General features: G+C 43.3%; 1 protein-coding gene across 1 annotated transcript in view; it reads right to left on the bottom strand.

The window, feature by feature from the left end:
• Positions 1–314: 314 nt before the first annotated feature.
• Positions 315–26276, bottom strand: part of GPR179 (G protein-coupled receptor 179) — a 48163-nt gene continuing 22201 nt past the window's right edge. The window contains exons 4-11 of the mRNA XM_032235935.1: positions 25028–25239; positions 24793–24861; positions 23258–23367; positions 22351–22589; positions 21313–21451; positions 16733–16838; positions 13088–13234; positions 315–4766 (exon numbers count right to left, since the gene is read on the bottom strand). Coding sequence (XP_032091826.1) covers positions 315–4766; positions 13088–13234; positions 16733–16838; positions 21313–21451; positions 22351–22589; positions 23258–23367; positions 24793–24861; positions 25028–25239 — 5474 coding nt within the window. The remainder of the gene's footprint in view (positions 4767–13087; positions 13235–16732; positions 16839–21312; positions 21452–22350; positions 22590–23257; positions 23368–24792; positions 24862–25027; positions 25240–26276) is intronic.

The following is a 26276-nucleotide window of genomic DNA, read 5'->3' as shown; positions in this document are numbered from 1 at the left end:
CTGAAAGAATACACAAAGGGATCTGTGTATTACATGTTTGTATTCCAAAACAAAATGCAAGTTTTCACAGATAACTTTCACTATTCTGCAACTAAAGGTGGAATTAGACAACTTTTTGGGGTAAAAACAGTCCTGTCTTACCACAGCTTCATCATCCAAAGTATGCAGTATTATTCCCCTTAACAATATATAGTGAGCATTATTACCGCAACTAGTAGATGTCTTTTTTAAAAATCTAAAAGGTGGGTTTATTTTAAACCATTTTGCATCCAAGAAAAAGCTTTTTTCAAAGCATCGATCTTACTTTTGCCCGTTCAATTGAAATCCCAAGGACAGATACTTGATGTGATTTTGCTAGGATCTTCTGCTTCCTGAGCCTCTGGTTTCTCCTCTGTTTTGCTTTGGGCTACCACAGCAGGCACAGAACTGACTTCTTCTGTCTCTCCTAAGCAGGCTTCCGAGCCTTTTTCATTTTTTGCAGAGTAAGTTTTGGTCAGTGTAGAATCTTTCTCTGCTTCCGAAGAGAAAGTGTTGTCTATGAAAATGTCCTCTCTGCTTCCTGATGAAAGGATCTTGTTTGTACCTTCAGACTGTGCCCTTGGAAGACTGTGGCTCAAAGACATGTGCCCAGCCATGTGCGCGCTTTGGGTTATTTCCCCAGTGTTTGCTGGTACCTCTGTTTCTGCTTCCCATGGACAAATCTCTCTCTTACTGAATGTCTCTGACTGTTTGGCTTCTTGAAGGGAGGTCTCCATATTTTCTGAACCAACAAACGTCTTTGAAGAAGTGCTGGCTACCTCGATGCCTGCAGCATTTAAATCAGACTGTAGAGAATTGCTACTTTCCTCCAGAGTTTCCTGTGTTTCAACAGAGCTTCTTGAATCTGTTTTCACATTCTCTTTGGAAGCTTCCCTTGAGGTCTCCTTCTCCAGTGGAGCTTCAGTAACTTCCCAGGGACATACTTCAGCTTTCATAGTAGCTCCAGCCGCCTGCATTTCCCCAAATTCTGTTTTTAGGCTTTTAGTATTGTCAGGTTTGATGGACAGGTCTAAGCTTTTACTGTTGGGTGTTAATGAGAGTGTGTCAATATTTTTCTGGGAAGAAATTGTAGCTTGCTGACTATGTGACTTGAATACTTTAGCTGACATATCTATCCAGACTTTCTTTAAGCTTGGGCTTGTCAGCATATTGCATTTTGAAACTCCACTGATATCCTGTGTTACTATTGTATTACTGCTAGATGTAGGCTCTGTTTCCATGAGATCAGTCTTGCCACTGGATTCCTCATCCTCAACTTCCCAAGGACATATCTCTGCTCTTTCAGCATTCTCTGATTTCATTGAACCATCTTTGGCCAATGTTGGGCTTTGGCTGCTTCTTTGTGCCATGCTCTCCCAAGGACAAATAGATTCTTGTGGGCTGCTTACTTCCTCTTGTCTCTTTATCTGCCTTATTAAAGGTTTTGTATCTGTTTTATAATTGAAAATCTGGTCTGACTCCTTTCTAAAGGTACTTTCATCTGGTGGTCCTTCAATCTTAGCATCTGTCTGATGCTCCTGGAAATCCCACGGACAAATCTCTGCCTTCACACCCTCAACACTTCCAGTATTTTTAGAACTAACTTGCAATAGATGTGGATTTTGACTGCTTTTTGTAGTTGGTTCTTCAGTGATCATACTTCCTGAGGGAAAAATAGATCCTTGATTACTTCTTGATAGCTTAATTTTTTTAAATGCTGCTTCTCTCCAAGCTTTATTGGAGCTTGGACTTTTAAGTGCATTGCCTTCCTTCTCTTTGCAAAGCACAGCTGAGACTTGCTTTTTTGTTTTTAATGAGCGCATGGCTTCAGTCCATGGAGATATCTTCACCTCTTCTGAGGTTTCCCATGGGCAAACATCTACCTTTACACTTTTAATACTATCAGATTTCTTTAAGCCACTATCGTACGGAGGCAGACTTTGGTCACCAGATCTTGGTGAAAGTTGCTGAAGCTCTCTGCTATCCCATGGACAGACATCTTCCTGTAAATTGCTCAGATTTGCAGTTGTTTTGGAGAAACTCACTGGAGAAGTACTTTTGCAGCCCTCATCTGCTTTGGAAACATTTTCTTTGGTCATTTCCCAAGGACAGACTTCTGCCTTTAAGTTTTCTGTGCTATCAAAGTTATTTGAAGGGATTTTGGAAGGTATACTGGGATCAACACTCTCCCATGGGCAGACAGCTTCCTGGAGACTGCTTACCTTTTCTAACATTTTATAAGGACTTGTTTCTTTCTGTAAAATAATCTTAGGACTATCCACACTTTCCCAAGGACATACTTCTGCCAATATGTTTTCTGCACTGCCAGATCTGGGGGAGCTTAGGCCTTTAACATTTGACTCAGATGACAATTGACCAGCATTCAAGATTTCACAAAGATTACTTGTCTCTTGTGAGCTATGTGCCTTTTCTGGAGACTTAGATCCAATGGCTACAGCCTTCTTGGTTGCTCTTTCTGTATCCTGATTGGAAGGCGCCAACATTTCCCAGGGACAGATTTCTGCTTTATTAGCAGTTTCAGTGCCTTCAGCTTCCCAGGGGCAAACTGTTGTCTTTCGGTTTTCCAGGCTTTCTGAACTCCCTGAGGTGAGTTTGGAAAGACTGAGGGTCCTGGATGTAGACTTGATCAATACATCTTCCCCGACTATGTTCTCCCATGGACAAATAGATTCCCTATTCTGATTGTTCTCTTTCACAAATGCTTCTTCTCCAGTTCCTTTTTTCTCATCTCTGGAAACCTCAGTTACATTCCCTTTAAGCCTGCTTTCTGATGTTGAGGGATCATTGTTTTCCCGGGGACTTACTTCAATTTTTAGTTTTGGTTCACTGATTTCCCAGGGACAAATTTCAGCCTTCCTGTCTGTTTTTGAAACCAATGACAAGAGGTCGGAAGTTTTATTCTCTCTGTTTTCATCCTCTAGTCCCTCTCTGAGACACATAGATCCCCATTGGTTCTTGGTCTTTTCCAATCTGTCAGGGGAGATCTCCTTAGCACCTTTGGAAACTGTTGCTGGTAGATTACACACTCTATCCTCAATATCTTCCTTCATCTCCCAAGGGCATAACTCAAGGTTTCTATTTAAATTATTTTTATGTGAGCTAGGAGAAGCTTCTTCTTCCTCATCCCAAGGGCAGATAGTTGCTTGTTTGCTGATTTGCTTTGCCCTGCTATATTCAGGACTCCTAGAGGGTACTTCTTGTCTTGATGATCTTTCAGCAGGGATTAAAGCTGTTTCTGCCAACTTGGGCTTTCCACTGATGTCTTTCTCATTTTTGGCTTCGCTGCTCTCACTGTTCTTTCTGGAACTTATGCTTCCCTTTAACTTTGAATGGTTGAATGCTTTAATGGCTATACCTAAGCTTTTTATGGAGCTTTTGGGAATGATAGTTTGTGATTGTTTCTCAGGAGAGCTGTTTTGATTACCTGAATCGCTCACCTCTAGGTCTTTCTTGCTTGGAATGGGCATTTCCATAACCTCCCAAGGGCAAACGTCGGCAGCAAAGGAGGCTAGCCTGGTTAATTCCACTCGAGAAGAAGATGGCACCTTATCTTCTCCTTGCGTAGTCTTTTCCATGTCAGGTTTTAATGAAGAACCCTCTTCTGTTTCTGTTAGATATGTGTTTACTAACACTGGAATATTTGGGGGTCCTTTTTCAGGAGACTGAGAAGGATGTTCCTTCTGATTGTAAGCATCCCACCGAGCTACACATCTTTCAATGTTGTGAATCAAACTTTGTTGCCTGATGGGTGGTTCAGGTGGTACCTTCTTAATGGTGTGGGGTCTTCTCTCAGGCAAATCAGGAATGTTGATACTGATGCTCCTGATAGGAGCGGGTATTACATCCTTCCTATCTCTGCTTTCTAGTGGTCGTGATGGGTCCGTCTCAGCTTCCCATGGACATATAATGCTTTTGCCTTCCGGAAAATGTCTCTCAATTCCTTTTGCTGTATCCTCTCTCTGCAGCTGTTTCACCTCAATTTCTGAGACTACATTACTGAATTCAGTGTGCCTGGACTTTTCACTTTCTGGCATGGTGTCTTCCATTACTGCACTTATGTCTTTCTCTTGAGCAGGTTTATCGGTATTTTCTAAATTGGCTGTTCTAGTTAACAGTGAGGTGTTTTCTTTTTCACTGCTGGCAACACTAAGGGATTTCTGCAGAGTGTAATACTTGGGATACAGAGATTTCTTATCTGCCAACAAATCATGAGCGCTAGCTGATTTGTATACCAGAGTGGCTGAAAAAACAGACTCATTGTCAGATTTCTCTGAGGCTTTCTTGGATAGCTTTTTCCTCATACGTGAATCCAACAAAGGAGTTTCTTTGCAACTATCATCTCTAGTTAGTTCACTGTTTGCCTTAACATCCCTCGGTTGGTCATAGGTACTATGAGATTTCTTCAGTGAAATCCCACCTTGTGCTTGGAAGACCACTTTGTGCTTGGGAGATAAGCCCTCCTTCAATTTCATGCTCAGGTTTCTGGAATCCGAGCATCTTTGCTTATAGGAACCAGAATGACTTTGTCTTCTTCCACTGACAGACCCAATTTTTTCCTTTTTGCTACACTGGCGGGACATAGATTCAGGTAACTCGGTGATACGTCTCATCAAAGTGTGGCCTAAGCCCCTCTTTGAACTTCTCTTCTTCTGAAGGTGAGGGTTGTTGGCCGTCATCTTCTTGGTCTTGTGAAATTGTAGCTGGGTATAAAGCTTTTTCAATTCATCCTACATATTATGTGGAAGGGGAGGAGAAAATACAGTAAAGGGCAAGGGAGCAAGATAGAAGAAAAATAAACAGCTTTTCAGTCAAAAGCATAATAATAATGAATTATGTCCACTGGATGAAATGGCAACCTGATTGGGTTTACTAAAGTATTTTCTTTTTTAATGGCTTTATCTGTACTCTTAGGATGGCTCTTTATTCCAGGATTAAGCGAAATACTCCTGCCATGAATCCATCTTTCTCCTGTGTGCTGCTTGGGGAATCTAAGCATGGGTTAACTTTGTCCATTAGCCTTGAGACTGAGTTATGCAAATTGCTGGCCACGCCTCTTCTGACTGGACTGGTTCAGTTTTTTTAACTCAGTCCAACCTAAAGAGACACAAAATTATTCTCTCTGGGTTACTAGACAAATTCATCATTATTATTATTCAGCTTGAATTCCCTTCACCAGCTTGAGCTCCTTTCACGGAGCAGTAAATATCTCTACAAATAGGTTTGTTTTCTCTTCGTTTAAAGTGGCAATTGGATTTTAGCATTCCCGGAGCCTTCGGGGCCAGGAAACCTCTTTATTGGAGGCGAGGGCGTGCCATTGTTCATTGTGGGAAGGTCGGTTTGCCGCCTTCGTTTTGTCTTGTCGCAGCTGGGGATTGGTTCGCCACCAATGCTGCCCACTCTAGCCACTGTCTGTTGCCCCCCTCCTTCCCCCGAGGTTGCCTGGTGATGCGCAGAGCCCGGATGCCCCCATCGCCCTATGGCTGGGCTCCCTGTATTACCTCGACCTCGAGAGCCTCTGGAAGCCACGGCTGCGGTCGCTGGCAAGATACGAGGCAGGTGTTTTCCATTCTGGCAGCAGCCTTTGTACCTCACTGATTTGAATCTCCCACCCCTGTAGTTGGTCGTGGGGGCCATTTTGGAGCCCTTTTCGAGCTGACAAACAGTGTGGCTGGGCGTGGCTTCATTTTCCCGCCTGCAGTGATGTAAAATAACCAGATTCATTGCTCCACGGAGGTCGGTTTGCCACCATTTTTCAGGAGCACGAGTTTGATCTCGCATGGCCTCCTGCTTCAATTGTGATCGGCATTTGGTATTTCAGTGAACGTGAGCTTGAGCCCTTTCAACCTAGCTTACATGGCAGATCGTTCTATTACCGGGGGCAGCGCTGGGGCTTCCACCTCTCCTCAGTTGTCCTCCGATGCCACTGGGGCATCTAGAGTGGGTAGGACCACCACCAGGGCTGCCATCGCACCACCTCTGCGGCCAGGGCCACTAAGCGCACCAGTAAGACCAAGAATGGGTCTAGGGATCCCTCAACCCCCAGGCCACCTCCCATCCTGCTGCCTGAAGGGCCTTCTACCTCCGGTCTAACTGGAATTCAAGGTTGGTCCCCAGACCTCCCTCTCCCTCAAGATCTCACAACTGTAGGACCTGACTCAAGCCTTCGGGGCTCGTCTGATCCTTCTGAGCTCAGCCCAGGCACGGCCCTCTCCCGTTCAGGGGCCTTAGCCAGATTTACTCCCATGGCTGCTGGCAGCAGACCTGAGGATACTTCAGAATTTGACCTCTCCCCTGGGCTCAGGGACGTGATTGCCACTGCCATATCTAGGGGAGTGGATGCAGAATTACAGCGTAGGAATCAACGCTCTAGGAATTTGATTTCTGCCAGAGATTTAGCCACCTCTCAGGCTAATCCCCCTTCTCCCTTGCCTTCCATCTATAGTGAGGGGTATGTTTTAGGGGAGGAAGGTAAGATTTTGGATTTAGAGTTATCAGATAATGAAGGTCTGATTCAGGATAAAGTTCCTTTTTGGGACCTCTTCAGACCAGCCCTATTTAAATTCCTACTTTGTGAAGCCAAGGCCACCTCCAATTTGGGGGGAGCAGCCACCCAGACCAGTACTGAAGTGGGCCTTGATCCCATGAAGCACTTGTTTGTTGAACAAGTACAAGAACAAGAAGCTATTCCATCACCCAAATTGTTTCTGGACATAATCAAAAAACAATGGTCCCAGCCCACCACAGTCTCACCCCCTAGCAATGGTGGTAGAAAGCTTTATGCTTCCACTCCAGAATTGGACACCATTTTGCAGTTTCCCACTGTAGATCCACTGATAGCGGCCTTGGCTTCCCCGGCCCACATTCCATCCAAGATTTCAGAGGGATTGAAGGCTGAGGACCGCAAGGCGGAGCTCGTTATTCGCAAAACGCACCAGGCGGCTGCCTGGATATTGTGTGCCGCTACGGCGGCCTTGTTCTTCAATAGAACTTCCTTAGTTTGGCTAAGACAACTACAGGAGAGGACTTGCACCTTCATCAGGATGTGGTCAAACTGGTGGCGGCCTTAGACTTCTCTTCGGATGCCACGCTCAAGGCAGCCAAGTCTGCGTCCCGAGCTGTGGCATCCAACATAGTGTCTCGTTGCCTGTTATGGCTACGTCATTGGCAGGCAGATGTACGATCCAAATGGCTCCTTGGCTCCACCCCCTTCAAGGGCGGTTCCCTATTTGGAGCAGCGCTGGATCCTATACTGATTGAAACGAGGGACAAGCGAAAGGTACTTCCTTCAACTGCTAGGCGCACGGATCGGAGGCAACAACCGTATCCTTGAAGGCAGCCTTTTTGTATTGGGGAGTCAGGGTACTCCTCCCTCCCGTACACCCCTCTATCGAATAGATCCTTTTCTCAGTCCCAGGACAGATTTCAGGACAGAGCCAATACTAGGGACAGAGGTAGAAACCAGCACCAACAGCAGGCCCAGGCCCGGCGGCCCTTTCATGGCGCCAACAACCGATCTTTTCATAGGTACCAATGACTCGCTAGAGGGTGGCACTATTGGCAGGTGCTTAACCACCTTCGTCCGCCAATGGGAAACCACAACCTCAGACACCTGGGCTTTTCAGACCGTGAGGTTAGGCCTAACTACTCTGGAGTTCCTAGCCATTCCCCTGAGACAGTTTCATCAAATACCTGGTGCCCAGATGCCAGGTAAAGCGGTGCCTGATGGACACGGAAATCCAGCATCTCATTTTCATCAGAGCAATAGAACAGGTGCCAAGGGGACAGGAGGGTCTAGGCTTCTATTCCATATTCTTCCTAGTTCCCAAGACCTCGGGAGGATCCTAGACCATCCTGGGCCATCCTAGACTTGAAACGGCTCAATTTCTACCTAAAGTACCAAAAATTCAAAATGCAGTCACTCAAGAGTATTCTGGCAAGCATTCACCAAGGCAATCTCCTCACCTCCATCGACATCAAGGAGGCATACTTACACGTGCCAATACATCCAGCCCATTGAAGGTTTCTGCACTTCCACTTCGCGGGGCGTCATTTCCAGTACTGCGCCTTACCATTCAGCCTATCATTGGCCCCGCGGACATTCACCAAACTGCTAGCAGCCTTGCTGAGGTCAGTTCCCATAAGAGTCAATTGTTATCTAGATGACATCTTAGTCTTATCGTCTTCCCGGGCCCAGGCTTGCCGCGACCTACAGCTGATGATCGACACCCTGCAGGATCACAGATTTTTACTGAACTTTCCAAAGAGCCACCTGCATCCAACCACATCTCTTCTGCATCTCGGGACTGTCATCAATTCGGAGACTTGTGTGGTGTCTCTCTCAAGGGAGAGACAGCAGAGCCTGCGGTCCTGGTGAGTCAAGTCCTCAATCAGAGGTCACCTTCCCTCGTGGTATTGTCCCAACTTCTAGGGAAGATATTTTGCATAGATGTTGTTCCTTGGGCAAGGTTCCGTGTACGACGACTGCAGTGGTATCTCTTCCCATTCCAAATGACTCACACCAGTCACTCTCAGGCCAGGGTTCGCTTACCAACCAAGGTGTCCTTGTTGCTCCGTTGGTGGATGTCATCCCACATCCTCAAGGGATGCCTCTTCAAGGAACCAGAGCAGATTGTAGTTACAATGGATGTGAGGCAATTCGGGTTGGGGGCCCATGTCCTGGATTGAGTGGCGCAAGGTTGTTAGAGTGTCCAGGAGCTGAGCAACAGCATCAATTAGCTGGAGTGATGGGCCATCCGCCTAGCCCGCCAAGAATTTCAAGACCTGGTTACATCCAACCATGTACTGATACTCACTGACAACGTGGCCTCCAAGGCGCATGTCAACCACTAAGGGGGCATGAGGTCCAAATCCCTGATGATGGAAGCAGAATGTCTGCACCACTGGGTGGAAAACCATCTGTTGTCAGTCCGAGTGGAACACATATCGGGCACTGCGAATGTCCAAGCAGACTGGTTTAGCAGGGCCATGGTGGATCAGGCAGAGTGGTGCTTGCACCCAGCACTGTTCTGAGAACTGTCCTGCCGCAGATGGACCTATTCACTCAACCCGACAATACATACCTGCCGTGATTTTACACCAGGGGCAGAAGGCATCAATGCCCTCCGCAGCCCTTGGCTGGAGGACCTCCTTTATGTCTTTCCACATCTGCCAATTGTACCGCTGGTTATCCAGAAGATTCTGGTGGAACAGGCAGAGGTGATGCTGGTCACACCGATGTGGCCACGACGCCCCTGGTATGCAGACCTCGTCCATTTGTTCATCTCACGCCCATGGAGAATTCCGGACAACCGGATATCCCTCTCACAAGGAGCCCTCGTCCACCCAAATCCACAGCTATTACAGTTAGCCGTGTGGCACGTGAGCGGGCGACATGAGTCAGCAGCATTTCTCTGATAAGGTCATCTCCACGATCCAGGCAGCTCGCCACCTGTCAACAACCCGCATCTACAAGGCTACCTGGTGCACCTTCTGCAGATGGTGTCGACCAAAAGGTGCGGACTCTACCGGGGCAACCATACTGCAGGTATTGGTCTTCCTATAGATGGGCATGTACAAAGGGCTAACATCTAACATCCTCCACCGTCAAATTGCAGCTCTGTCTACCGTGATCAGCGGTGGACAGGGCCACCCCCTATCTCAACACCCGGGGGTGCAGGCCTTCCTAAAGGGAGCGGCGAACTTTGGTCCGCCTATTGTTCATTGCTACCCCACCTGGGACCTCTCCCTAGTACTCTGCCCTTGCGGCGGCTCCATTCAACCCTATTCGGACCATTTCCCTCAGGTTACTGACTCTTAAGACTATCTTTTCAGTAGCCATCATATCAGCCAGGTGTGTGTCTGAGTTGGCGGCGCTCTCTGTCCAGGATGACCTCTGCATTTTCCATCTGAGCAGGGTCGTACTAGTTTGGACCCAACCTTTCTTCCAAAAGTCAACTTGTGATTTCACAGATCACAAGAGATCACTCTCCTTGATTTCTGTCCACAGCCATCTCACCCCCCGAGAACGGCGTTGGCATCATCTCGACATTCGTTGTTCACTTTGCTGCTATGTGCAATGCACGGCATCGTTCAGAAGGACAGAGGCCCTGTTCATGTTTTTCCAACCTGCCATCATGGGCCAAAAGGCATCATCGCATACCATCGGCCGCTGGTTGAAGACATGTATTGCCCTCGCCTATGACTGTCAGTCCCGACCTGTTCCCAGTCGCATCACTCCCCATTCTACCAGGAGTGCGGCCATGACGGCGGCCTGGGCAATGCAAGCCTCAATGGAAGACATCTGCAGGGCAGCGACCTGGTCATTGCCATCACCCTTTATCCATCACTACAAGGTGGACGTTTATGCCTCGACTGACGCATCCTTTGGATGGTGCGTGCTGCAAAGGGTAGCTTCTTCGGCTACGACACCAGACCAGCCTCGCTCCTGCCCCTGAAGTCTATTGCCTTGGTATGTCCCATGCTTGGATTCCTCAAGCAGCGCACAGGAGAACGACCGTTGACTTACCTGAATGGTCCTTCTATGTGCGCTACAAGGGGAATCCAAACCCGCCCTCGGCTTTGGCTGTTCTGGGCCTGGACTTCCTTTTTTCCTATAACATTCTGACTTACCTTGACTTCTAGAATTATTTTGCTTCTCTCGAGCTGGCTGATCCTTCGTGCAAAACTGAACCAGGCCAGGCAGAGGAGATGTGGCCAGCAATTTGCATCTCAGTCTCAAGGCTAATGGACAAAGTTAACCCATGCTTGGATTCCCCTTGCAGCGCACATAGAAGGACCATTCAGGTAAGTCAACGGTTGTTCTATACTGCTGCTTCTACATGACCTTTTTCTAGCTGGAGAGTCATGGTTGAGGAAAAAAAAGATTAGTGGAACAGATGTCTTCTGTAATGGAGCAACTTTGTTCAAGTATCTGATATAATTGTGCATAATTTCTACTCGACCAGGGATGGCAGTCGCCCTTCTACATTGGTCCTCCTTGATCTCCCTTGTGTCTTTGGATATCTTTCTGGTCTGACTTAAAGGGTTGGAAGTGGAGATGCTTTTCTTTGATGGTTCTCCTTCCTTTAATTGGTGTATGTCTATGAGGTGAGACATGCAGCTTCATCTCGGTCCCTATATCAATATATCTTCTACATGAAGTTGCAAAGTAGATCAAAAGTTGGCAGGGGATTAAGTGTCCAGAATGAGAATAATACTCAATTATGTATGCCTGCCTTGGACTGCTCAAGTCATGCTATACTGAGATTCCTTCTGGGTGCCTGGGTTCCATGAGAGTCTGGCCAATTCAAACCTAGTAAGATTAAGTGATTGTGAATTTTAGTTTCTTTCCCCCAAATCTGTTCAGTTTTCATTTGTTCACTTTGGATGCCCCTAGACCGAGTTGGTACACTCGGCTTCTGCTCAAAAGGTACGTGGCACTTTTGGCAAGAAGGCCTTTGCACAAAGCCAACTTCCAATGGGAATTGTCATTCCTAATCTGGGAGATTCTCTCATGCCTTAATCATTTCCCTTTTGGGTTATTATAATGGATTGTACATGTGGCTACATTGAAAGGCATTTTGAAACTATAGCTGGTATGACCACATACTATCCCTTTACAGCAGGGGTGAAATGCTGCTGGTTCGCCCAAACCGGTCGTAAAAAATGCTTAACAAAGTTTTTAAAAGTTCTGACCAGCAGCTGTGCTGTGCCATGGTAAGATCTTTTTTTTAAACTTTTTTTTTAGTATTTGGGGTTCGTTTTTGGTCCCAGAAGGCTTTCCTGAGGCCTGCTAGGCCAAAAACGGGATGTGTGGGGTGCTGCAAAAAAAAGAAAGGAAGGAGGGAAGAAGGAAAGAAACAAAGAAAGAAAGAAAGAAAGAAAGAAAGAAAGAAAGAAAGAAAGAAAGAAAGAAAGAAGGAAGGAAGGAAGGAAGGAAAGAAGAAAAAAGAAAGAAAAGGGGGGGAGGGAGGGAAAAAGGAGAGGGAGGAAGAACCACAAACCTGGCACCAGACGTAGTTTCAGAGGATACCTTGAAAGCACACCAATCCAGAGCTGGAAGGCACCTGGAAGTCATCTAGTCCAACCCCTGCTCCAGCAGGACATTGTTAAAGTAAGTTTCTGTCTTTTGAACCCTCCAGTCACATGACTACATAGCCACACCCATCCACTCAAATGACCCTCACCGAGCCACGCCCACAGAACCGGTAGGAAAATTTTTTAGATTTCACCACTATTTTGTGGGATGCGCTAGTTTCTAGTAGTACAATCTAGGTGCAACGTAAATGGTGGCTATCAACCATAAACCCTACATAGAAAAGGCCAGGATATTTGGGGAATGCCTGTTTCCACGTTTCTATCCATTTCACCAGATCCCACAGGGTCAGTGTGTATCTTATTCCTTCTTTGTTGTGGTGCTTGCCTTGTGGGACAAACTCTCCACTACACTGACCTTTTGGAAGAATATGTTTTTTCTCTTGTTCTCATATGTATGTTCTTGTTTTAGGCATGTTAGCCACCCGCATTTGCTTAAATTGGGATGATACATTGATTGTTTGATCAATATATGGATGACAATTTGCAGAATTACAAAATGCAAAACTGAGAAGATGCTTAGCCGATTTGGGGATGTGACAATGGAGAAGTTGAGTTCTGGCAGTTTGTAGCTCACATCAGCAACAGCATTCAAACTGTATGTGATTCAGAGCAGGAATTAGCCCTGAAAGAAAGGGTTAAATGCTCACTGTCTGTCCCAGGAAAGGAAATGGTTTACATCAGTTTAGCAAGAATTCAACTTTCCCCCTTCCCATTCCTCATCACCTCTATTCCCGCCTATAACCAAACCTTCTAGGAGAAACAAGAAGCTCAATCTTATTGGACCTTCCCACCCTTTTGCAACTAGCATTTATTTGGGGCAGTGAAGGATGCCCTCCTTTTTTGGGGGGGGATGTTGATTTTCTTCAGGAGAAAGACTACAAAAGGGAACTCTTACTCTGCACTGTTTCTGGCATAGCTAGCGTCAAAAGAAGGTCCTGAGTGTTCCACCCACCCGAATGTCATCGGGGTCAAGGCTGTGCTCACTCCATGCCGAGGTGATGCTGCTGTTCAAGAAGGATCCTGAATGCCTAATATCCAATTCATCCTCATACATCTCAGCAGCAATTTCTTCTCTCAAGGGTGAGCCTGCATACAGGAACTGTTTGGAAGAATAGGAAACAGCAAATGTTGAGTTTCTTCAGGGAAAGATAACGCAAAATGTTAATTTGAGATCTCTGATCTGTCTATAATGCACAGTGATTTAAAGTTGAAGCCAATTTCTGTTACTTCATGTTTGATGCAACTCTGTAATGAAAAGTCACAAAACATGATCTACAAGTCACAATGGCTGGTTTCATACACCAAGCTCAAGAAACTATATTATGGATCAGCATATTTGTGTGAATCCTGTCTATAAGAGTCTGAAACTCTTCAAGCACTGGGCTTTTTGTCCCTGTTGGTTGGGAATAAAATTGTTGAATTCCAGCAGGTTGAGGTAATTTGAGGTATGCGTTTGTTCAGTTTCTTATCTTTTTAAAATCTTTGGTACTCATTTTGGCTGGAAATACATAATTTGTTATGTCTATATATTGCATTTCCAGATTTAAATGGTAGTTTTATGCTGAATGACTTACTGAATACAAATAGCCCTTGAGCTATGGCCACAATTGAGCCCATTTCTGTTGTTAAGCGGGACAGTCGTTAAGTGAACTTTGCCCCATTTTTTGACCTTTCTTGACACAAGTGAATGACTGCAGGTGTTAAATTAGTAACAGGTTATTAAATGATTCTGGCTTCCCCATTGACTTTGCTTGTCAGAAGTTCACAAAAGTTGATCATGTAACCCCAGGATGCTGCAACAGTCATAAATATGAGTCAGTAGCCAGACTTCTAAATTTTGATCACAGGACCATGGGGGTGCTGCATTGGTTATAAGTGAGTCATAACTCACTTTTTTCAGTGCCATTGAAAATTTGAATGGTTACTAAATGAACTGTTGTAAGTCAAGGACTAGTAATAACAAAAGCCTATCTCGAATTATTTCTGGCCAAGTTATATGCTCTTAACAGGATGGATATGTTCCAGGTTTCTTTCTAGAAGCAATGTTATCAGATGTGACTTGGGAGACATATGCCTTCTCTAGGTTTAGGTTAGGTTTATTGGATTTATACGTCGCCCTTCTCCCAAGGACTCAGGGCAGTGTACAACATAAAAGAATATTACACATATTACAAAAATTAAAAGGGACATTAAATAAAGTATCCCAAAAAAACCAATTGATATTTACAATAAAATTTAAAAAAATTAAAATTAACAACCAAATTAATCCTATATTTTATTCTATTCAGGCCAGGCCAGCTTCCTGGAAAAGCCAACTTTTTAGGGTACGTCGGAAGGACTGGAGGTTGGGGATTATGCGAAGCTCCGGGGGCAGCTGATTCCAGAGGGAAGGCGCTCCCACAGAGAAAGCTCTCCCCTGGGGGTCACTAGCTGACACTGTCTGGCTGATGGCACCCTGAGGAGGCCAACTCTGTGGGATCGCACTGGATGGTGGGAGGCTACTGGTGGCAGTAGGTGGTCTCGCAGGTACCCTGGGCCTAAGCCATGGAGCGCTTTAAAGGTCATAATTAGTACCTTGAATCACACTGGCAATCAGTGCAGGCCGCCTAAAAGGGGTGCAACATGGGAGCACCTAGGTATCCCCATGATAACCCGCGCGGCTGCATTCTGGACCAGCTGAAGCCTCTGGGTGCTCTTCAAGGGCAGCCCCATGTAGAGAGCATTGCAGTAGTCCAGGCGAGAAAGGATGAGGGTATGAGTGACTGTGCACAGAGCATCCCGATCCAGAAAGGGGCGCAACTGACGTATCAGGCGAACCTGATAAAAGGCCCCCCTGGTCACGGCTGTCAGGTATTCTTCTAAACTAAGCCGCGTATCCAGGAGGACTCCCAGATTGCGAGTCCTCTCTGAGTGGGATAAAGTTTCTCCCCTTTTCATCAAAGATGGAACAAGATGCACAAATTGGGGTGACAGAAACCACAGCCACTCAGTCTTGGAGGGATTGAGCTTGAGCCTGTTCCTCCCCATCCAGATCTGCACAACCTCCAGGCATCGGGACATTATGTCAAGGGCATTGTTTGGGTGGTTTGGGGTAGAGATGATAAGTTGGGTATCATCAGCACATTGATGATACCGTACCCCAAAACCATGGATGATCTTGCCCAGCGGTTTCATATATATGTTGAACAAGAGGGGTGAGAGAACTGACTCCTGGGGCACCTCGGGGTCGATCTCTGTCCTCCAGTCAACACAAACTGCAACCGATCCAACAGATAGGAGAACCACCGCAAAATGGTGCCCACTCCCTCCCAGCCCCCTTAGTCGTCGCAGTTGGATACCATGGTCGATGGTATCAAAAGCCACCGAAAGGTCTAATAGGACCAGGACAGAGGAGCAGCCCCTGTCCCGGGCCCACCAGAGATCATAAACCAATGCGACCAATGCCATCTCTGTGCTGTACCTAGGCCTGAAACCCGACTGAAACGGATCCAGGTAGGCAGCTTCATCCAGGTACTGGGAAAGTTGACGTACTACCACACTCTCGACAACCTTCGCTACAAAGCGAAGGTTGGAGACTGGACAATAGTTGGCTAAAGAGGCTGGGTCCAGGGAAGGCTTCTTAAGGAGGGGCCTCACCACTGCCTCCTTCAAAGAACCCCTCTCTCAATGAAGCATTGATAATCGCCTGGAACTAACCAAGAGGGACACGGGTCCAGCACACAAGTTGCAGCACTGAGTCTCCCTATAATCCTGTCCATGCTCTCGGGGGGTCACAGGGTCAAACTCATCCCAGATAGTCTCCACAAGATTCATCCCTGTCGACTCACCCGAATCTACCCAGTCAGAGTCCAAGCCTGTCCGAATCTCTGTACTTGGGAATGATTTCCCCCAGAAATCCAATTAGTCCCAATCTTATTGGTCTGTAGTCTTTAAAACCTTGGCTTTCTCCCAGAATTGCCAGGATGATAGATGAGATGACAGTTCTTGGAAGTAATTCAGACAAGAAGCATTGACCTTGCAGACTAACACTCTGCAAGCTTACATGGCTTAACACTGCTTTTATTGTAAAGTTATAGTATTAGAATTTTGAAAGTCTAAAATACAGGTAATTCTTGACTTACGACACATTTGAGCTCAATATTTCTGTTGCTAAGCAAGACATTGTTAAGTGAGTTTTGCCCCATTTTCCCAAGATCAATTCCATAAATATTATTTGAGCTCATCTTAAGGAGGTAGAGCATGCATCAGTGATCCCTTGACTGTATGCTATAGGTATGTTGAATTTTGCTTTGTTTTTGTTGATATTATTGGAGGGAGATTGGTTCACACTAGATTGGGAGGTCAAAGAAATCGTCTAAATAAATAATGCCCATTCTCCTGTCACATACATGTAAAACTTTGGGCAGCAAATATACCATACATTTTTAAAATTTTTAGATTTTTGTTCCTGAAAACTACATTCTCTAATACAAGGAGAAATAGAAAACAGAAAATGAACAGAACAGTGTTATGACATCTTAAACATGATTTCTGATTCAATTTTTGGGGAAGAAAGAATAGAACCTCTTTGCTTACTTTTTGTAAAGATTCACCCTACCTTTGGTATGAAAATAAGTGCAAGTGTCATTGTGGTAGTGACATGAGTATGGATGAAAAACAGTAGTAGCGTCCAGTCAGGATGCAGGGAAGGAACCATTAAAAATCTGAAGAGAGAAATAAAGAAGATGGCATGGTAAAATGCATTGGAGATAGAAAATGGTTAGAAGAATTAGGAAAAAAGTAAAATCAGGCTTAATTCTTGGGCTTGTTTTGAAACAATTTAATGTTTAGTCTTCAGAGGTAAGGCACGAACAACAAAAAGCAGCTCTGGGACTTAGGTCAAGATGTTCCTTTATGTTCCTCCACTGAATATAGGAATCTAGCCAAATTTTGCCTGCTTTCCCCTGGGAAACTCTGATATAGACCTAAGTGTTTGACTTCATAGGCTTCCTCCCACCTATAAAGTCCAGACTGGCATATCTCTCGATTTCCACTGGGGCCTCCTTTCTTTCAAGTTTTAATTGTACCACATTAGATAAGCGCTTCACATGCAGGATTGTTGCAATCTTTACAATGCCTCCCCCTCCCTTGGTAGATGCGCTAAAAGCTTACCCAATTTGGCAACCGGCATTTTTTAAAAAAAGTTTATCTATTTTTTGTCCTTTTTCAAAAATCAGCTTGGCCAAATTAAAAACTGAAAGAACTGGAAAAGTTGGGGGAGGGTAAGAGGTTAATAGTGTGCCTACTGAAAAGAAAGTTTTATAGAAAACTATAACTATAGAAAGGTCATGTTATAAATTAGGAAACTGGGAAATGTCTCTGGCCTGTTATTTTCCAAATAATTGATATTCTCTCTCTCTCTCTCTCTCTCTCTCTCTCTCTCTCTCTCTCTCTCTCTCTCTCTCTCTCTCTCCCTCCCTCCCTCCCTCCCTCCCTCCCCCTCCCTCTCTCTCTCTCTTATATCTATCTATCTATCTATCTATCTATCTATCTATCTATCTATCTATCTATCTATCTATCTATCTATCTATCTATCAGGGGTGGGTTCCTGCCAGTTCTAACCTCTTCTATAGAAGAGGTTCCACAAATCTACAGTGCCATTTAGAACCGGTTCCAGCTCCCTCCCCCCGCCCGTCCACACATCATCAAGATGAAGAGCGAGAGGAGGAATTCTGAAGTTGAAGTCCATAAGTCTTAAAGCTGTCAAGTTTGAACACCCCTGGGGTTTTTCTTCTAAAGGGTTAGGGGTGCAAGGGTTTTGTAACTTAACAGCTTTAAGACTTGTGTGCTTCAAATGCCAGAGTTTCTGAGCCAACATTTTGATTGCTAAGCAAGAGCGTTGTTAAGTGAGTTTCACCACATTTTACAAGTTGGTCATGCCCACCCAGTCACATGGCCAACAAACCACTCTGCAGGCCACACCTACAGAAGAGTTTCTAAAAATTTCTGTGTGTGTGTGTGTGTGTGTGTGTGTGTGTGTGTATGTATGTATGTATGTATGTAAGTAAGTAAGTAAGTATATATATATATATATATATACATGTGTGTGTGTGTGTGTGTGTGTGTTTTATTTGTGCTGATAAATAAATAAAGGGAGACACAGCACAAATAAAAAAACACAAATATAACAAAGGCAACAGTAAAAATATTGGGTTTCTGTCGTGATGGACTCTTGTGACGAGCCGATTGACAGTTGATGGAAGCAGTTAGCTTCCTCCCATAATTGGGGCTTACCAGGGGTTGTAAAAAAAAAACATATATATATATATATATATATATATATATATATATATATATATATATATATATATATATATATATATATATATATGTGTGTGTGTGTATGTGTGTGTGTGTGTGTGTGTGTGTGTATTTGTTGTATTTGTGCTGATAAATAAATAAAGGGAGACTAGTATAGATCTATTTCAAGCTATTTAGCTCTCATCAGCTAGCCATACCCTTACTGGGAATCGAACTATAGATATATATATAAATATATATATTTATATATTTATCAGCACAAATACAACAAATGTAACAAAAAGGCAACAGTAAAAATATTGGGTTTCTGCCTGGATGGTCTCTTGTGACGAGCCGAAGGACAGAGAATGGAAGTAGTGATCTTCCTCCCATATTTGGGCATACCGGGGGTTGTAAAATCAAATAGATACCTTTCACCCTGGCTTGGCTGATAATGGATCAGAGCCTGTGGCCTAATAGCTAAGACATGCCTAATATGTAATATAGCCCAGGGTCAAATCCCAGTAAGGGTATGGCTAGCTGATGAGAGCTAAATAGTTTGAAATAGATCTATACTAGTCTCCCTTTATTTATTTATCAGCACAAATACAACATATATATATGTTGTAGGTCTTTGGTTATTCAGGTTTTCTCCCGCGTAAAATTGGAAGTGTCTTGGCGACGTTTCTGATTGGTTGGGAGTTTGTGTTTCATGTAAGGATAGGAGGGGTTTAAAGTGGCTAATGTTGCAGTTGCAGTCTGGCTTCTGGTTCTTGGTTGTGCCTCATCAGCCTGCCCTTATTGACAAACGAGTCCCTAACATGAGGACTGACACCAGACCCACACTCACAAGAGCCACACAGAATGTCACCACCAAACATCCACGAAGAAAGCAGACAAAACCCCACACTGATGATGAGGCACATATGTATGTAGGTCTTTGGTTATTCGGGTTTTCTCCCGCGTAAAATTGGAAGTGTCTTGGCGACGTTTCGACAAAGTCTCATTCGTCATCTTCAGACTTGTTTGCTCAGCTTTGTGCTTCCAGGAGCAATGTGAGATCTCGCCTGTTTTTTCCTTTTAACTGCCAGTGGAGGTTTGAGCTGATTGGGTGGGACCTTGGCTGTGTTCTGATTGGTTGGCGGTTTGTGTTTCATGTAAGGATAGGAGGGGTTTAAAGTGGCTAATGTTGCACTTGCGGTTTGGCTTCTGGTCCTTGGTCGTGCCTCATCATCAGTGTGGGTTTTTGTCTGCTTTCTTCGTGGATGTTTGGTGGTGACATCCTGTGTGGCTCTTGTGAGTGTGGGCTATGTGCTACTCCGCTTTTGAATAATTGACAATAACAGAAAAAGAATAACAGAATAACATTGTTGGAAAGGACCTTGGAGATATTATAGTCCACCACTACCCCTGGTCAGGCAGGAAATCCTATATACCATTTTAGAGAGTTGTCCAATCTCTTCTTTAAAATCTCCAGTGTTGAAGCATCTACAACTTCTGGAGGCAAATCATCCCAGTGATTAATTGTTCTAACTATTGTGATTGATAGTTGGCTCTCTCCTTGATTAGTTTCCATTCATTCCTTCTTGTTCTGCCTTCAGGTGCTTTGGAAAATAGGCTGACACCCTCTTCTTTGTGGCAGCCCCTTAGATATGCAATAGTGTGACCATGTCTCACCTAGTCCTTCTTTTCACTAAACGAGAAATACCCAATTCCTTCATATCAGAGGTGGGTTGCTCCCAGTTTGGCCTGGATCAGGCTAACCGGTAGTAGCAGCAGTGGGAGGCTCCACCCAACTGCTCAGACGCTTCTGCACATTTGCAGAAGCTTCTGCGCATGCACAGAAGTGTTATGCGCACGCAAACAGGTAGGAAAAAAATTATAAATCCATCACTGCTTCAATATGTTTTAGTCTCCAATCTCCTAATCATCCCTAATCAATATTTGTAACCTATATTTAGCTAAAGTTCTGAGTAAGAATCCTGGCATTCAAGGCAAATTCTACTTTTCATTTCTTCTTGCAAAGCATTAAAACAAGTTGCTTTTAATGCTACCAAATTCTGTTTCAGACCTTGTATCATTAGGGCAGCAATAGTAAAAGTAGATAATTATTTTCACTATAACTAGAAACGAACAAAATGTGTATACAAAATGTGTGTGTCTATGTGTATACTGCAGAGCTACTGAATTATTAACTCACTTTGCAAAGATGTAAAACACATAAAATAAAGTATAACTTATGCATACACATTTTATTTTATACCTCATTTTTAATTAAGTTTTTACCTCTTTGCAAATCTAGTTTAATAATTCAGTAGTTTAATCTTAAATATTTCTAGCATCCTTTTGGTTGTATTTTATTGCTCCATTTTGTTCTTTCCTTTATGCATTTCCATGTGAGCTTTGTAACAGTAAACTATTGTGGTAAGTGCTCAGATAAACATGCTATGTTCTTATCCAACAGCAGATGTTATTGTCACTTTTTTTGGGTATCAAAGAAGTTTTTCATGTGGTTTTCCACAGCAACTTCTGCTTTGTTTATAATATATTTTTCAAAGGGCTATCTATATTTCTTTCTACTTGTATTAACATTTATCTCATATTATATTATTAAACGTGCTGTTTACATATCTTTAGAGTGCCTTCATTTGCAATAATAAAAAATGCAACGCCTTACAATGTAAACAGATACTTTTATCACTCTGTTTACTGATGGAGCTTGCAGTAGTTCTCGGCTAGAGACATCTGTTTATACTTTGGTAGACACAACTTATCAAGGACTTTTGTGGGCAGTGTTTACTCTTATAGCTCCTGGGAGTCAGGTAACGCCAGCATCTCAAAATATTGCCTTAAGCCGGTCCTTTGAAAAAGCCTTTGAAAAAGCTCTTTTTCTCTTACCTCATAACATGAAAAGCGGTAGAAGTTATCAGCTCATTGTGAACAGCAATGCACATGTAGCGAGGTTCATGGAAAGCAGAAGGGATTGTTCGAGAAGTATAGCAGAGAAAACTTCCCCAAAACAAGAATAGCATTTCAGCTAGACAGCAAGAGATACAAAGATAAGCAGAGATGTGGCATTATTCTTCCCATAGTTTTCTGTATTCTTATCCCATGCCTCTAGATGATGTATTAGGTGGATGGATTGATGCATGGATGCATGCATAGATGAATAAAGAGAGAAAGAAAGAAGAAAGAAGAAAGGAAGATAATGGATGGATGGATGGATGGATGATCATATTCAAAATCTGGTAGGAAAACATTTCCCATCATTCCATTGATTGACTCATTTCTGACCTGAAATGGTTGGAGGTTGACAAAATTCTAAGAAGGAACACTCGATTGCATATCCAGAGGTACAATACTCCCATTTAACTCATCATATGGTATTTCATATACTAGAATTGAAGTGCTATGTCACTGAAGCATGAACAAATTATTCTTCTGCTAGTGCCTGCAGTCGCATAACTATTCATAATCATCTCAGTGGCAACTCAAAGCTGAAGATATATATTGCTATTTATTGCTGCAGTAAATAATAGAAGCAAAACATTGAAAACAAAACAGGCATTATGGAGGATGGAAGGAAAAGAGAGGAAATAAATAAATAGGAGAAATGTGGAAAGATGGAAGAAAATAATTATTCAAGGTTGAGAGGATATTTAGGAAAGAATAATGACATCAATGTTAATGATAACTTTTGGCACTGTGTTTATGCTGAGAAACAGAAGTAAATACCAAATCAATGGGTGATGACTTTAGGAAAGTAAAAGGCCAACGCTAACATGAAGAAAATAAAAATATGCAATAGAGGCTGTACAAAGCAAAAACCAGGATTAATTATTATTTATATAGAATAAACAGATGGCAGCTGCAACCATGTAATCAAAACTTTATCTTTCTCCTTTCCTGTCACATGGCAAAGTATGAGATCCTCACCCACAGCCATCATGTAATCCCATCGATCTTGATCACAGATGTAAAACTGGAGGCCCCTAGGAGTCTGTGAACGGACTACCAGTGGTATATTTTTCTCAATATTCTCCAGCATCCCAACTGTCCATGCAGCCAAAAACCAAAGGACCAACAGGAGAATCAATGCCAGTTTCTTTAGCACTCGCCCACTGGTCATATAAGGGACACGCTGAGCCGCGTGAGACAGAAAGATCTTTAATACCCTGTGGGACAAAAAAATAAAAGTGACCTAATCTAAAGAAAAACCATCCTCATTGTTTCGTTGCAAAATGAGAATTATGTATAGTGTTCAAGTACATGAAGGAATTGGGGGACCCATGCAATTAAACATCTCTAAATAGTTTCTGCAATTAATTGCTACTAGTTGCTAGTTTAGTTACTAAAAGCTTGCTTTAATTGTTAGCAGTTAATAAAGTATTTTTATTTTCCTTGTTTCACCAATAAATAATAGATTGACATTAAAAGCTTAAAGGCTGTATTAAACTAACATTTAATCATGTTGGACTTCATTCAGAAGGTTTGCAAGAAAAAAATGGATCCTGGTTGGGATTTATATACATTTGTAGTTAAATTAATCATTTCCTCTTCAGAGGAAATTACAGTTCCCAGGAGGCCCTGGAAAAGATGGTTAAAAAAAGAGTCAAATGGTATCAAATCAGGGTAAGCGCATAATATAATTTATCTGAGAAGTTTTTCTGGCACTTCTCTAACCAATGTGGAGCCAGTGTACTGGATTAAATGGATCACTGGATTTAGAGGGATTGAACAAAAGAGGGATTCAGCTGCCAGTATTCATTCCAATCACAGACTTAAGAAAATAAGTCCAAGGTTCAATCCCTTTATTTCACCCAACTTCATGCAAAAGTCTCACCTATACAGTTTAAGAGTGATTGTTCCATAAACAATGGCAAAACCCAGCATGCGCACCCATCGCAGGACAATGCAGCGGAAGATACTTGGCTTGAAGTACAAGATAAAGACCTGTAGGAGAAGGAAAGGCAAACATAGTGATGGGTAGGACCTTTCTTTTCTCAGAAGGGCGTTGAATTGGGGAAAGAAAGGGAAGGAAAACTTAAATGTAGTCTTGGGTCTGAATCAAACTGCTAGGTTTGCTACAATATGCTAGGTTAATTGACCATGATTGATTAAATAAATTCAGTTCTTTGTGTTTGCACTGAACTATAAACTAAAGCAAAATATGAATCAAGCCTCACAAATTAGCTTTCTGTCCTTGAGCTGTTGATTAATCAGATGTCTCAGGGTTATCACACAAAGCAGATTATTCTAATTAGCCTCTTTTCCCCCCTAAATGTAACATTTATGAATATTTGTATTTTTAATAGTTTATAGTCATCAGCCTATATTTGCATATTTCATGGTCCTACACCACTTTTTTGGGTGTGTGTGTGTGTGATTCAAGTCATTGTTTCCTCCTGGACTAGTCCCTTCACTTTTCCTTGCAAGATTTTTCCGAAGGGGTTGCCATTATTTGCATCCTAGGGCTAAGACTGTTTGTTGGTACAAGTTCACTCAGTAGGCTTTATGTCTAAGGCAGAACTAGAACTCATGATCTCCCAATTTCAAGTTCACTGCCTTAGCAATTACACCCAACTGGCACTCAACCCTGCATCTCTATGCTAAAAAGATAGTTTGAGAAGTGAAGTAGTTTCCCCAATCTTTTTTCAGACTGCTCCAAAATGCTGCCTAATGTTATGGGGCTTCCCTTTGTCTCTCATCAAACTCTTCCTCTACTCTCAGAGGCTGCCATTTCAAGCACGCATTTTTGCCTCAGCTGGCCCAACATACAATTCATATCTTCCTTTGGACAGCAGTATGTTGACAGTGCAACCTTTTCCATTCTCCTTCCCGTGAGCCAAGGCACTGAAAACTAGTTTTCTTTCCCAATAGTAAACCACGACTGGGTTGCTAGGGGTTTGCAATCTTCTAACTAAGATTCTGTGCAGTTCAGAGAACCCCCAAATCCTGGCTGCCGCCCTGCCCCCACGCAGCTTGTTTTGGATGCAGGTAGGTGCAGGGTACCCGCAGAGGCTTGCGGAGGGCGAAAACGGGCATACAGTTTGGGAAAGCCGGAAATGTTTCTGGTGTCCAGAGGATCTTTGGAGCCTGGGGAGGCCGTTTTCACCCTCCCAGAGACTCAAGGAAAGCCTCTGGAGCCTGGGTCGGGCAACCCCCCCCCCATGGTTCAGAAGACCGATTAGGACACACCCACCATGGGCACATCCACCCAGCAACCGGGCAGAGAACCCCTTGCTAAAAATTTTGAAGCCCACCCCTGAGTAACTCACACTGAGATGGTAAACTAAGCCATATTCTTTTTTCTTGATGGCCCATTACTATCCATGTACCTGATAACTAAACCCCTTTGGGTCCAATTCAGATACTCACAGGAAAATAGAGCAGGAGTGAGCCAAAGAGTATTGTCTCCAGAAGAATAACTCCTGAAGCCCGAATCCTCTGGGAAAAGAGAAATGAATGTGAAATGATGGTGCTTTGAAAGCAAGGTTGGTGGTTGTAAAGTAGTGCAAATTTTCAACTATTGCAAAAAGTAATGGCAAGTAAGAGAGCAGGGCAACCATTTTATAAACCCAGTTTGTGTTCTACTGCTCACCGTGGCCCGTACCTTGCTCTTCCTATAATGGTAAGAAATTAACATGTTGAAGAAAACTGTCAGCATACAGAAGGCTTGGAAAGCAAGAACAATAGCCCGTAGAGACCAGTCTTCCTGGATCAGACATGGTTTGCCATCAATACAGGGGGTGCATCCTTCCTGACAGGGATGGCATTGCAGCAAATTCCCAGAATTCACTGCTCCATACTGGGAAGCACTTTGTCCTTAGAGTGGGAAAAAGAGTAGAAAAACAATGTGTTATAATAGTTGATAACTATTACTGATCACCATCCTGAATGGTCCTCTATATTCATATTTAAGGAGAAGGAATAACATTTGAAAAGTTTTGAGCAGACATCTACATTTAGATATAATGGTGTCCAGTTCAAAACATACGTATACAAAAACTTAATGCATCCTTAAATATTATTTTTATTTTTTTACATTCTAAGTTTAAAAGAAAAAACATACTTCCTTGTCCTGGTTTTAGAGAAATGTATGGAATTTTGGAAATCTTTTAGCAAAACAAATTAAGATAAACTCTCATTAATCTCTACCATCCATATGCAGGATATGGAGTATACTACCATATTCCTATTGTATATTCCTATTGTATATTCCTATTCCTATCTGGAGAGAACCATATCATACACTGTTTAGTTTTTAAAGCAAGTAGAGGCAATCTATACTATTCATATTGTCCCCCAGTAATTCCGACATTGCCCAAATCCAATGGCAAAGTGGCCAAATCCCATTCATATATTTTGGGCCTGAAGTTTTGTCTTTTAAGGATTTCCCACGCTCATCCCAAAACCTGTCCTTGAAAGTGCAAAAAAATGGACCAAATACTCAGTTTATACTCTTTGTAGTGACATTCAGCAACACTGGATAATTTTTTGTAGACCTTGATCCCTCAAACATGATCAATGTTCAAGTCAGGAATATGTTAGAAATAAACTGAACAAAGAAAACTGCATGACAGTTCTAATTCAGCACCTAGAATCTGGCCAAATGTGCAAGTTTTCATTCACCCAATTCTTAAATATCCCAAATTGGAAAATAATTATAGTTGGCAACACCTCCTCTGTTGGACGACAGGTAATCCTCAGTTTATGAACACAATTGGGCCCAAAGGTTCTGTTGCTGCGTGAGATGGTTGTCAAGTGAGTTTTGTCCCATTTGCAACCTTTCTGGCAGAGTTGTTAAGTGGATCATTGCAGTTATTAAGTTAGTAACACAGTTGTAAAATGAATCTGCTTTC

Source organism: Thamnophis elegans, chromosome Z, assembly GCF_009769535.1.
Source record: "Thamnophis elegans isolate rThaEle1 chromosome Z, rThaEle1.pri, whole genome shotgun sequence".
NCBI classification, from domain to species: Eukaryota; Metazoa; Chordata; class Lepidosauria; order Squamata; family Colubridae; genus Thamnophis; species Thamnophis elegans.
This window is presented reverse-complemented; position numbering and strand designations above follow the sequence as displayed.